The sequence below is a fragment of the Heloderma suspectum genome, chromosome 8 (genome assembly GCF_057233095.1).
Source record: "Heloderma suspectum isolate Gila_16-S chromosome 8, 16-S_ref, whole genome shotgun sequence".
Classification (NCBI taxonomy): domain Eukaryota; kingdom Metazoa; phylum Chordata; class Lepidosauria; order Squamata; family Helodermatidae; genus Heloderma; species Heloderma suspectum.
The window spans coordinates 12,684,867-12,697,957 of record NC_139465.1 but is presented as its reverse complement, the minus strand read 5'-3'; the positions used below and the strand labels follow the sequence as shown (position 1 = coordinate 12,697,957).

The window sequence follows — 13,091 nt, the reverse complement described above, 5'->3', positions numbered from 1 at the left end:
ATGCTTACTCATGAGTAAGCCTCCACTGAACTCAGCTGGACTAAACTTCCATATAAATGTGCATAAGATTGTACATTTTTAGTTCTAAAATTTTTAGTTCTAAAAATTCTGCGACAGTTCTAAAAAGTTATGAGATAGGTAGATAGTATATTCGTATTGTGTTTTAACCTTTTTAAAAACAACAACAACCTGTAATATCTAACTAAAAGTATTAGCTACTATGGGTGCTCTACTTTGGAGCTGAAATGTGGAACAGAAATGTTTTAATAAATACATAAAATAAATATTTATAGTTGGATGTTTTATACAATCAGTGTTTGCATTTCAGGCTGCAATCTATATACCAGGGGTGAGGAACATGATGCTGAATTCCAACTCCCATCATTCCCAGACAACATGGCCGATAATCAAGGATCACGGGAGTTCAGTCCAAAAACATCTGGAGGCACATAGGTTCCCCATCCCTGCTGTACACACACTTACCTGGGAGTGAATGCCATTAAATTCAATGGAGATTGTTCCTGAGATGTATAGGACTGCATTGCTAGTATACATACTCATCTGTTCCTAAGTGTAATACATACATTCTAAATTAAATTTTATTTACAGTGCGTTCCTAAAACTTGTCTACTCAGAAGTAAGTCCTCTGCGTTCAAGGGGACATACTCCCAGGTAACTATATATAGGACTGCAGCCTTGATGTGTAGATCAGTATTGTACTTTTGCCCATGAAACAAGGAAGTCTCTCTCTAAACATGTTTACTCTGAAATAAGTCCACTGGAGCTTAATGGAATTTACTTCCTAGTAAGTATGCATAGAATTCTATGTCTTTCCATACCTCCTGAAGCTGCAGAATTTTTTCTTCCATTGCTGCAAACTCATTGCTTTTCTCTACCAACTGTTTGTGGAGCTTAATCATTTCAACGTTGTCCCGAATGCTTAACCTTCAAAATATATATTTAAAAAGAGAGAGTCTTGATGAGATCTATACTACAATCTATAGTTGTTAGTTTTGCCCTGGAAAATTTAAGACCTTTGAAAATTGATTCTTCATGGCTCTTTAATTCTCAGATAGAGTCGGGGAGAGGTGTGTAATTGCCAACTTAATTTCTTTCCTTAAAATTCAGTATAATATAGATTCTTAAATACGTCCACATTTTACTAGAAGATATTTGAACAATACTCATTATTTGGATGCATTGGTTTATTCAGAAGTAGCTGGCCTAATGCCTTCTAGGTGTTTTGGACTACAGCCCCCATCAGCCCCAGCCAGGATTATCAATGGACAGGGATTATAGGAGTTGTAGACCAAAACATCTGAAGGGCACCAGATTGCCTACCTCTGTTTTATGCTATCAAACATAAGCCGATACTGTGGTGAATGGAACAAGCTTATGCTTACAATAAACAGATAATTTGTTTTTAATATCTAGCCACTTTCTTCTAAACTTCTGATGTCAGGGAATTACTATTTACTGTAGTTTCCTTCTGGAACTTAAAAAAAACTTTCTGAAAGTATTTCCAAGGCAAGTGACTTAGCATTTTACACAGATAATGCCCTGAGCTTGGCATTCAAACAAGCTGCAGATGTATCTTAACGATGACCATCTTGACCGAAATTCTATATGGCTGAGATTCTGTTATAAATTTCCCCTGCCAAGATTCAATTGAAAAGTCACTATTTAATCTTGTTAAAAGTCATCACACAGCTAAATACAGATATGCTTTCAAAAATGTATCCCTTGAATGGTGCTGGGGGACCTCATTATTATTGTTTTTGCATGTATTCTGAACAAAAAAATGTTTTAAAGGAAACCCTGAATTGATTTTAACTGCTAATACCAAATAAAGCGTGATAAACATCAGAATAGAATCTCACATCTTGAAATACATGGTTTCTCCTCCATACTTATCTGTTATAGACATATTGGAAAAATTGTCCCATTGCCATGCTAGAACCAGAAATTAGACTACAAAGCTTGCACATCTGTAAACCAGCTGAGGACTTGAAATACTGTTTTAATCTCTCCCCCCCCCCCCCACCAATCTCAGAGTCCATTGTGTTTTGGCTTTACCCGGTCAACTCTCCTTACAGAGAAGACTAAAAACTTCACAAACCAGGAATCCTGCCCAAGAAACTGCTCTATTGCAGCCTTAAAACAGTTGTAGCAAGCAGAGAGACAGCAACATTGTCTGATGCTAACACTAAAAACTTTAATGCAAATCCATATTTTTATTAATCTTGTTCCTTACATCAAACAAATCGCAAGGATGTCTTCGAAGAAGCTTTACAGGAGTTCCTCCTTATTTTTAAATAAAAGGAGTGGAAAAGAATGACATTCATGGTGTGCAGATGTAAGCACAATGACTCCTGGTAATCAACATTAACCAGTATATTCAACAGTCGTTGGCCAGGTTCAGACGTAGCAGGAAATCATGGTTTCCCGCTACAACAGGATGGGGAACATGTGGTCCTCCAGATGTTATTGGATTGAAACTCCCATCATTCCTCACCATTGGCTGTGCTGGCTAGGACTGATGGGATTTGCAGCGCAACAACATTTGGAGGGTCAAATGTTCCCTACCACTGCGCTAAAAGAACAAGTTGCATACTTTGCCCTCCCCTCTCCTCCTCTTTTGTGTGGCAGAGGAAAGAGATAAAAAGTGTCTACTTCTGATTTTAAACTAATCAGAGTTCCTCATAACATCCAAAGTCAGGGATCTGTCATTTGATTAAACTTTGGTTAATGAGAACAATGCAGGATCAAGCTATGTCTTCATATCCTTGCTTGTTGCACTTCGTTGTTATTCAGTCGTTAAGTCATGTCTGACTCTTCGTGACCCCATGGACCATAGCACGCCAGGCCTTCCTGTCCTCCGCTCTCTCCCGGAGCGTGCTCAAGTTCATATTCATTGCATCGGTGATGCTATCTAGCCATCTCATCCTCTGCCGTCCCCTTCTCCTTTTGCCTTCAATCTTTCCCAGCATCAGGGTCTTTTCCAGTGACTTTCCTCTTCGCATTAGGTGGCCAAAATATTTGAGCTTCAGTTTCAGTATCTGTCCCTCCAATGAGCAGTCAGGGTTGATGAGCAGTCAGGGTTGATTTCCTTTAGGATGGACTGATTTGATCTCCTTGCAGCCCAGGGGACTTGTAAGAGTCTTCTCCAGCATCACAGTTCGAAAGCAACAAATTCTTCGGTGCTCAGCCTTCCTTATAGTCCAGCTCTCACAGTCATACATTACTAATGGGAAAACCATAGCTTTGATTATACGGACCTTTGTCGGCAAGGTGATGACTCTGCTTCTTACTATGCTGTCTAGGTTTGCCATAGCTTTCCTCCCAAGGAGCAAGCGTCTTTCAGTTTCATGGCTACAGTCACCGTCTGCTTGGAGCCCAAGAAAATAAAATCTGTCACTGCTTCCATTTCTTCCCCTTCTATATGCCAGGAAGTGATGGGGCCAGATGCCATGATCTTAGTTTTTTTAATGTTGAGTTTCAAACCAGCTTTTGCACTCTCCTCTTTCACCCTCAACAAGAGGCTCTTTAGGTCCTCTTTGCTTTGTTGCACTAGCCATAGTCTAAACAAACCACAGTTCCCTGAGTTCCCCTGTTGTGGGGAACTATGGTTAAAGTGATATCCTTCTCTGGCATACAAAAGGTGGGGGGAAAGGGGGGAGCATACAAGCCAAGGCTTCTTGTGGCTTTTTCTTGGAGCAGGAAACCACAGTTACCTCTTACATTTCACTGTCTGATATATACTGATTTTGTAAGTGTTTCATGTGTGCCACAAGGAAAGTAAAATATTTTGATTCTGACTTTTAATTCTGACAACTATAGCAACACAGAACATCCTGCATGTTCTAGCTACAGAAAACAAATTCCCTTCTGGGGGAAACGACAACATGTGGCCAAGAAAGCATAATATTCCCACCTTGCTTCTCCATGGCTATGGATTAAATCACCCTGATCTGAAAGATCTGCAAATTAAGTGACCTTGGAGATTAGCAGCTTGCAAAAATGTAGCCAGGCAGAGTTAAAATGTTTTAGCTTGAGCACTAGTCCCCAGCAAATAACAGAACCATGAAATTATCATGAAGGAAAAACAAGTAGCCCAAGAAAGCTGTGTTATGCATTTAGAAAAAATATATATTGCCAAATGCTCCAGATGAGCAAATCACAAGACAGGTTCATCCAGCATTAATCATCTGCTGCTCTGAAAAATCCAAGATGACCAGAACCATCTGCATGCTAGCCATATTGCCCAGGGATTACTTCTTCTGCATAGCATGATACTGGCAAGAGTTCATGATGGGCTGATCCAGGGCAGACTTTTGCAATGTGTGAGAAAGGTCACTTGTGGCAGGTTTCTACAGGTTCTGCAGCAGCAAATAAACGCCTCAGATCAGGCACCAGGCTTGCATTTCTAGCGTTATTGGGTCCTGTGGAATTGTGCTGCTGCTGCCAACTTACTGTGGATGTTATGCCAGAGCAGCAACTTGTACAAGCAAATGCCTTGACAATGACAAAGTGTCAATGTCCCCCTCCACAGCATTCGCATCTTGGACCTGACAAAGTAAGATTCCTGTTATTGTGCCCTTTTGTGCATATGTATGTCAGAGTGATTGGGCAGTATCTAATGTGGCCACTGCGCTAGAGGGAACAACCTCTAGCACAACTGGAAACTAGCCAAAACTACTGCTTCTAGAATGGGACAAGTCAGCAGAAGTGGTAGTTTTGGCTAGTTTCCTGGGTTGCGCTAGCAAATGCTAGCTTCTGGCTGTGCTCGTTTCCACTAGCGCAACATGTTTAGAGCTGGTGAATTGGCAACACTGGATACTGCCCATTATGAAACTGCATTCATTTGCTTGGAATAACTTAGGTTTGGCACTGTTAGTTCTGCCATCAGGACAGTGCCCTCAATGTATGCATTGACTAGCAACAGGTAAAGCAAGGCCCCCGATGTTCCCCATGCAAATGCTACATGAAGAGTTAGGGGATGGACACACACACACATGCATATACACACGAGCACAATTAATGTTTTACTGTCATATGATCTGGTGCCATCATAACATATGTGCTGGGAACATCTCCAGTCTGTTTTATCATACCGTTGGCCTGTTGCTTGCTGCTCTTTGAGTTGCAGGAGCGCTTCTTCAAAGTCCTCCTCTTTCTTCCTTATTTCATTTCTGAGCATTTCTACTGTATGTGCTAACTCCTCATTGTGTGCCCGTAGCGATTCGATCTCATTCTCTCTGCAAGTCAACAAAGCAACGAAGTACTTTGATTTTCCTGTTCAAAAGCATAAGGGCGATCTATAATAATAATGGAGGATGCGTATCTGTTTGTCGGTGCCATTGCTCCAAGAGGGTGAAGCCTAGACACCTGAAACTTAGCATACATACTAAGGGGAGCCTAGGAATATGCATCTCAGGGTTATTTGGTGTTTTTTTTTAATGCATTAATTAATTTTAATGTGTCTGAGGCCTGCAGTACCATCTTCAGTCACTAGGTGGTGGACTTTCCTAATCAGCACGTAGCTTTGCAGTTGATACAGTCTTAGTTGTCCAAGGAACAGAGTTATACAGCTATCCACCTCATCCCCTCCCCGTGGGGCAGTAGAGTAGCCCCCTTGCAATCAATGGGACATGTCAGTCATAACTAATTTAAGTCCTATTGATTTCAACAAGTCTACCCTAAGTTATAACTAAGTGTGGTTCCATCCCAAAGGCAATTGTATAATGGGAGTTCAAACTGTACCTTTTCACTCTTTGAAATTAACTGCAATTATTTTCTAGGCCTACTGGTCAAGTAAAATAGACAGCCATTAGTCATGGCACTGACTGATTTATACTTTTGGGCAAACTTCTAAATTGTTATTTGAATCAGTACCCTAGCTCAGCTATTTTCAAACTTTCTTCCTGCATGGAACCCTTCTACATCAACTTGTTTGCGGAGAACCTCTGCATGTTGCAGAGGATTCGAATGTAAGTTCTAGAGTGTCTAGTCAGTTTATGTGAAGTGCTAATTGCAGGTCTGTTGGGTCTCACAAACTGAGAGTACACCCTACACCATCCCAGACACATCAGTGCACTACAGGCAAAGATGAATCAGTAGTACTGGACAAGAAGACTTCTAAAATAAACTTGACTGCCCTAACTAAACTTCTCATTGACAAATCTCTGATAAGCATCCAAAGAACCCCAGAATTCACTGCAACACAATTTGAAGTACTGCCTGCATCCATTTAAACCCACCCAGATAAGGAGATTGGCTTCAGAGGCCCTACTCTCTGGCCCAGTGTTAGGGAAGATCAAGTTAGCAGGTACCAGGGACAGGCCTTTTCTGTGGTGGCCTCTGCCTTTCGAACACCCTTTCGCCAAGTCCCTTGTCTTGCTGTTTAGATAGATCCCCCAGGCTTTTAAAAAAGATTGCATAAGGCCTTCTCCAGGTGATTTTTATGCTGGTTTAATAGGTTTTATAACAAATGTATTTTAAACACTCATTGTGATGTATTGTGGTTTTAACGAATTTCTTTGTAAGCCATCTTATCCTTAACAGTGAGATATAAACATCCTAAATAAATAAAACTGAAACCTGCTACACTAGCTTCTGTTCATGATGCTTTTCAAGTTAACACTGATTTTAGCTCAGTAATACTGCCCATGGAAGGTCTCCATGGGAATTTGCTAATAAGGATATTAAGATTTAAGAGATATTTGTATTATTGTATTGAAGCATTTGTATGCTTCTGAATATGCATGGTTAAATTAACCATATGGCATACTGTGATCCACTCATTTTTCATAAACGTTATAGACTCATTATTAAGAGTTCCATCAGACATGGTTATTTTGGACTAGTCTCGTGCTGAGTTGTTGTACAAGGAATTTGTGCGTTGACTGTAGAACTGTATATCTGAAATAAATTGCATCATACCAGAAAGGACATTGCTTGTACTGTGCATACGGCTACCAGAGCAATCCTGTATATGTTGACTCAGACATAAGCCCCACTGAGTTCAATGAGGCTTACTCCCTAAATGAATTATCTTATGGAATTGCTTTTGTACAGGCAACTGATTAGCCAATATTCTATGTTTATTAATAGCACTCTCTTGGACTGTTGATTTGATGTTATCTGCTTGCTGCTGTTTTTCTAGATTTATATTTATTCTGAATGTTCGTAGATCTGTTTTATTGCCCTTATTGTAAATGTTTTATCTGTAAAATGCTGCCTCAGACAATAATTTTTGCAAGACTAGCTTATAAATATCGCAAATAAATTTGGGGATAACAATACTAGCAAACCTTAGACCCACTTGAAATGTGTTATATAAATGCTATTATTAATCATTACGGCTATTGTATAATATACATTCAAATATGTGGTTGCCATATTAGGTGATTCAGAGATGGATGAAAGGAAAGCACCATATTCACTGGAGTCACATCCAGCTTGCGTGCAGTTGTGGATGAGGTGAGGAAAAGGAAGAGGGGCAGTAAGGTAAAGGCAATGTATACTCAATAAAAGAAGGTTCCCTAGTTAGGAACATAGGAAGCTGCCTTATCCTGAGTCAGACTATTGGTCCATGTAGCCCAGTACTGTTGACACTGACTGGCAGTAGCGGCTCTCCATGGTTTCAGGTAGATGCTTTTCCTGCCTTACCTGTGGAGATGCTGGGGATCAAACCTGGAACCTTCAGCATGCAAAGCATGTGTGCCGACCATTGAGCTATGGCCCCTCCATGCTCAACCTAGCAAGCAAAGTGGATCCAGAAGCTTTTAGAGGAGGCCCTTCAAGTACTTGAAAGGTTGTCACAGAGGGGAAGGCCAAGATTTCTTCTAGATCATCCCAGAGTGCAGGACATGGAATAATGGGCTCAAGTTACCGGAAGCCAGATTCCAGCTGAACATCAGGAAAAATGTCCTGACCGTTAAGAGCAATACGACAATGGAACCAATTACCTAGGGAGGTGGTGGGCTCTCCCACACTGGAGGCATTCAAGATGAAGCTGGACAGCCACCTGTCAGGGTTGGTCTGACTTGGATTCCTGCACTGAGCAGGGGGATGAACTCGATGGTCTTGTAGGCCCCTTCCAACCCCACTATTCTATGGTTCTATAAGTTAGAGAATATCACATGACTCTCTCTGGCCTATTAGTGTACAGAGGCTTCCTCAGTGGGTGAGGCTGATTGCCCTGCAGTTCCCTCCTTCAGTCAGAGCACAGGAAGAATCCCCCGAAATCCTTCAGGTCAGGAATTCAAGCCCTGTCATGGGTTCAAATTCTGACAACTGGAGATTCAGTGGGGAGGACAGCGGGGCAGGGGGGAGAAAGCACACACACATAAAAGCACATAACATGCCCCTGAGCTCCAAAGGGGTGGAGAGTTATAAAGATCAGGGCAGCAGATGAGTCTACAATATCTCAGGCACTGGTGGCAGACTGGTAGTGAGGAGAGCAGGATATTTAGATAAAGCCCTTATCTCCTAAATCATCCTGAACGCACAGATTTGTATTCTTTTTTAAATACTTCTTCCTGAAGCAATCCCATAATTGTTCCACCGCATTTATGGGAGTAGTGCCTTGTTGTCTGTCTTTACTGAACTCCCCCCCCCCCACTATAAACCATTTTTTTGTGAGTTGACTACAGTTGGTACCTATTAACTTGACTAGGCTATATACAGCCTCACGAATTTCTGTGATCAGATGTTTGCTATCCAAGGTGACTATCACAGGTGCCCAAAGCTGAGATCAAGCTGACAGTTTACTGCTGTATAATGCTGTGAAACTTTGTGTGTGTGTTTCAATGGTGCTTTAAAAACAACAACCTTGATTTGTATGTATCATTGTAACTCCACTACCCAAAGGATGCTGCCACGATGTTCTTGTGGTCAGAAGTATTAAGATTCATGAGCTACCTTGTCCTCCTACAATTGCCAGGGATGAACCAACCTCTGGCTTCTCCAAGAGCCAGTTTGATACTAAAAGCCATCCTCATCAATTTGTGGAAAGCCAGTCTGGTTTATTTGAGAGTGCACTTTCACTCTGGGATGTGTGTGCGTGGCCTGTTCAGCTCTCTGGGCGGTGGAGAGAGGGGAGTGTGTCCAGCCCTCCGGGGGGGTAGGTGGGCTGGGGCGGGGAGAAGCCTACTAGCCCTGGGGGCAGCGGGGGTGGGGAGCATGTCCTTCATTTCTGGTCATTTGGGGGCTTGCCCCCCGGAAATGCTACAGCACTGCTGTGTGTGCACCGGGAACCAGTGGTGCTCACCGCCAGGGTTGGGCACTGTTGGATCCTACCTACAGTCTCACTGAGTGGCCAATAGCAAATTGCTCTCTTCCATGCTTCAGTTTCTCCGATGTGAAATGCAAATGCCAACAGCTATTGCAAAGACACACAGAGTAAAAGACTGAAAAGTATTTTCCACATTTTAAAGCTTCCTACATGAACCGTACCTTTCAAACATTTTTCTTTCACATGAGGCATGTCCAGAACTTCATTAGTAACTCGATTTTGTTGATGCTTCCAAACCTTACTTCTCAGGGAAACAAAAGCTGGACACTTTCCCTTCATTGGGAACAGCTAGTATGCAATTTTCTACCACCTTACCCTAGCAGCTGATCATACAGGACCAATCACAAAGGGAATGTTTTAAATATGAACTAAGGTTTCTAGTCAAAGGAGGAGTTTGTAGCAGTAACACAAAAGGCAAGTACAGTGTAAAACCCTAGGTTTCAAATCCTGGTTATGTGGGGAACCAGATTAGTGATCAATACTGACGATCAATGGCAATGCATCTCTTAAGCATGATTACAGTTGGTCAAAATTTTCTCCAGGGAGATGTGCTGGGGGAAAAAGTATGTATTCCTATGATTAGCTCCTGACCTCTTAATCTCGGCTAATTGATTTGAGGTGTTACATCTGCACCACTAGCAAGTACAAAAGCAGGTATAAAACTAAGCAGTTTTTTTTAAGCTGTGCCTCTCACACCGGTATGCGTAACATGAAAACCAGTCACTGGACACATTCCGCTGTTAACATCTTATCTAAGATAATGGAGCTTGTGCAATCCCATTTTAATTTTGTCTAGACTAGGGGTGCACAACTTTTTTGGCCCTGAGGCTGCACCAGATGGTGCCAGGGGGCCACGTACACACACACACACACACACACACACAATCCTGGGGATTTCCATCCTTATCTCTGATCTCTCACCTGAGATCTCAGATAAGGAAGAGATTACCTTGTTAGGCTGGGAAACCCCAGACAATGCCACTACTCCACATATGCAGGGAGCTTTGGCAGGCCGCACTTTTGGCACCACTAGACTATTTAACTTATATTTATTTATTTAAAAAGTAGTTTTAGGTTGCCTTTAAGGGTCAAACCCTTTCAAGGCGGCAGTTAACTGACTGACAACACTAGGCAAAGGAGAAATCAGTGATGATGGAATAATGAAGAAATATAGAAAAGTCATACAAATTTCTTATCTCTGTTCTTGCTTCTTCAAGTAAGTTTTGTCCATATCTGGGGGGCAACGCTTGCAGAGATTTCAGTGGTTGGATTTCTACATCCTGCAATCTCATTCCTAAAATGAGAGGGAGGTGGGTAGGATGATAAACAGAGAAGTATATTTATTGAAAGGTAAATGACCACAAGAAGACAAAAGCAGGCAACAGCAGAATTATAGGAATCATAAAACTGAGGATTATCACTCCCTTCTATATTTATATGGTGAGGAGCCTATGTGTGGACACCCCAGAAGCCTAAACAGGGCAGGAGAAGGACTCTGTCTATAGTAGAGACCTCTTACCCTTGCAGAAAAACCACTGCTATCTCCTCCAATCCTTAAAAAGCGGTGGGAACCACGGGATACACACATTCACCGTTCTCATAGTGGTAGGGAATCTTGGCAGTGGAGAGCAATGCCTAAGTCCTCGGAGCTGGAGGACTCTGAGACTGGGTTCACACAAAACACTAACTCACACTCAGGGCTTGTTGTTGAACCATGGGTTGGCATGTTGTCTGAACCCAGGACATTTTCTGCAGGGTGGCTCGTTAATCATGCAGTGTGGCTTATTTTTCTTGAACAAGCCACCTGAGAACCCATGGCTTGTTGTTGGGTTGTTCAGGATGGTTAACAAGCCACCCTGTGGAAAATGTCCTGGGTTCACACAACATGCTAACCCCCAGTTTATTTATTTATTAGATTTATTAGCTGTCCATCTGGCTGGGTACCCAGCCACTCTAGGCAGCTTACAATACAAGTAACATGAAATACAACAACCCCCCCCCCCCAGTTCAACAAGAACCCACACTCAACCACTGAGTGTGGGTTAGCATGTTGTGTGAACAGCCCCACTGCAAGGATTACTGGCCTTCCATGGGTGGGGGAACTGGCTTCCTCTGAGCCTAGTTTCCCCTTCCCCAATCCCTTGGGAAGCAAGGTTGGCTTGCTGATGACCGTGCTCATGAAAGATGTACAGATAATGATTCATCACTCTAGACTCCATAATGCAGGGGTGTTGAAACTGTTTCAGCCCAAGGGCCAAATTCAATTTTGGAGAGGTTCGGGGGTGGGGTGGGGGGAAATTCCAGTGGTGGGGAGGGCCAAAGGCAAAAGGAAGTGGAGTCAAAATATCAGTACACTGAAGCTTAAAGCTATTACTGCCAGCAACTAAACCTTAGGAGAGGAATTTCAATTTTTTAGAAGGCGGAGGGACATGAAAAAGCTGGGAAACCACCAAACGATTGGTGGACGGTGGAAAGGGGGTGGGACCAGGGTACATGGCCACCTGGGGAACCCTGGAGGGCTGGACTGTAACCCCAGGCAGGTCAGATCTGGCCTGTGGGCCTGAATTCAACAGCCCTGCCATAAGAGAAGGTCCCCAGCTCCGTGGGAGAGGACATGGTGTGCAGACAGGGAGCCCCTGGTTCAAAGCTGACAACTAAATGCCCATTAAGAATATATTAAGTCATTTGTTGCTGTCAGACCATCTAGCCCAGTACAGCCTTATTCTGACTGGCAGCCTTATTCCCCAAGGTCTCAGGGAGAGGTCTCCTTGAACCCTGCTACCCAAGCTTCTTTATGGGGAAGGTCTATAGCTCAGTGACAGAGCATGTCTCTAGTTCATATGGAACTGCCTTGTACCAAGGCAGACCATTAGTCCATCTAGCCATGTACACTGTGCACTGACTGACACTGGCTCTCCAAGGGTCATGCAAAGGTCTTTTCCAGCCCCACTACTTGATATTCTTTTTAGCTGGAGATGCTAGGGATTGAACCGGGGACCTTCTGATAAATTGGTTAAATCTAGCCTAGTATTTTCTATTCTGAGCAGCAAGGGTCTCTTCAAGGCAGGGGCAGGGAATCTGAGGCCTTCTAGATGTTGCTAGACTCCAAATTCCATCAGTCCCAGCTAGCGTGGATCAGTGGTCAAGGATGAAGGGTCAAACAATGGGGCCTCAGGCACAGGTCTTTTCCAGCCTGGCTATTCTTTCTACATGCTGGGTTTTGGAGGTGGGATGTTCCTCATTCAAAATATGATTACCGTTACATGTGAACCAGCCCGCTGTCTAAAATCAAAGGAAGCATCCCTTCTGTTTCAGAACTGTTGTTTTTACCCATATGCAAACTGATGCAAATTTAGAATTGATTTAGGGTGCAATCCTATGTGTGTTTAGACAGAAAAAAGTCCTAGAACTCCCAGCATGCTCCAGGCAGTTATTCTGGCCGAGGAGTGCTGGGAGTTGTAGGACTTTTTTTTTCTGTCTAAACATGCATAGGATTGCACCCTAAATCAACTAAAACTCATATGATTAATCAGCTAAAACTTCTTTAATAAGGTGATAGCCCTACCTCTCTGCCATCTCCTACCTGCTTCAACTGGAGGAACTCTTAAGGGACTGCCAGTCTCATAACCTGCGTGGTTATCGAGATCCGAAGAAGAGGCTCTCTCGAGGTCACAATTACCCACAGAGGCCCACTTGTTAGGCATGTGTGAAAGGGCTTTCTCCTGTGAAACACACTGACTGTGATTGGCCCCCCACTGTCTTGGCTTTCAGAAAGGGTGTGAAGATGCACCTT

The 13,091-nt window shown here is 42.9% G+C and overlaps 1 protein-coding gene across 16 annotated transcripts in view; it reads right to left on the bottom strand.

The window, feature by feature from the left end:
• RPGRIP1L (RPGRIP1 like) overlaps window positions 1–13,091 on the bottom strand; it is a 108,456-nt gene that overhangs the window by 77,614 nt on the left and 17,751 nt on the right. For all 16 annotated transcript variants that reach the window (XR_014784725.1, XR_014784722.1, XR_014784724.1 and 13 more), the window contains exons 5-7: window positions 10,484–10,592; window positions 5,115–5,258; window positions 840–945 (exon numbers count right to left, since the gene is read on the bottom strand). Coding sequence is in view for 11 of the 16 variants with exons in the window: in XM_084812906.1 (XP_084669032.1) it covers window positions 840–945; window positions 5,115–5,258; window positions 10,484–10,592 (359 nt within the window). In the remaining 5 variants the exon portion in view is untranslated. The remainder of the gene's footprint in view (window positions 1–839; window positions 946–5,114; window positions 5,259–10,483; window positions 10,593–13,091) is intronic.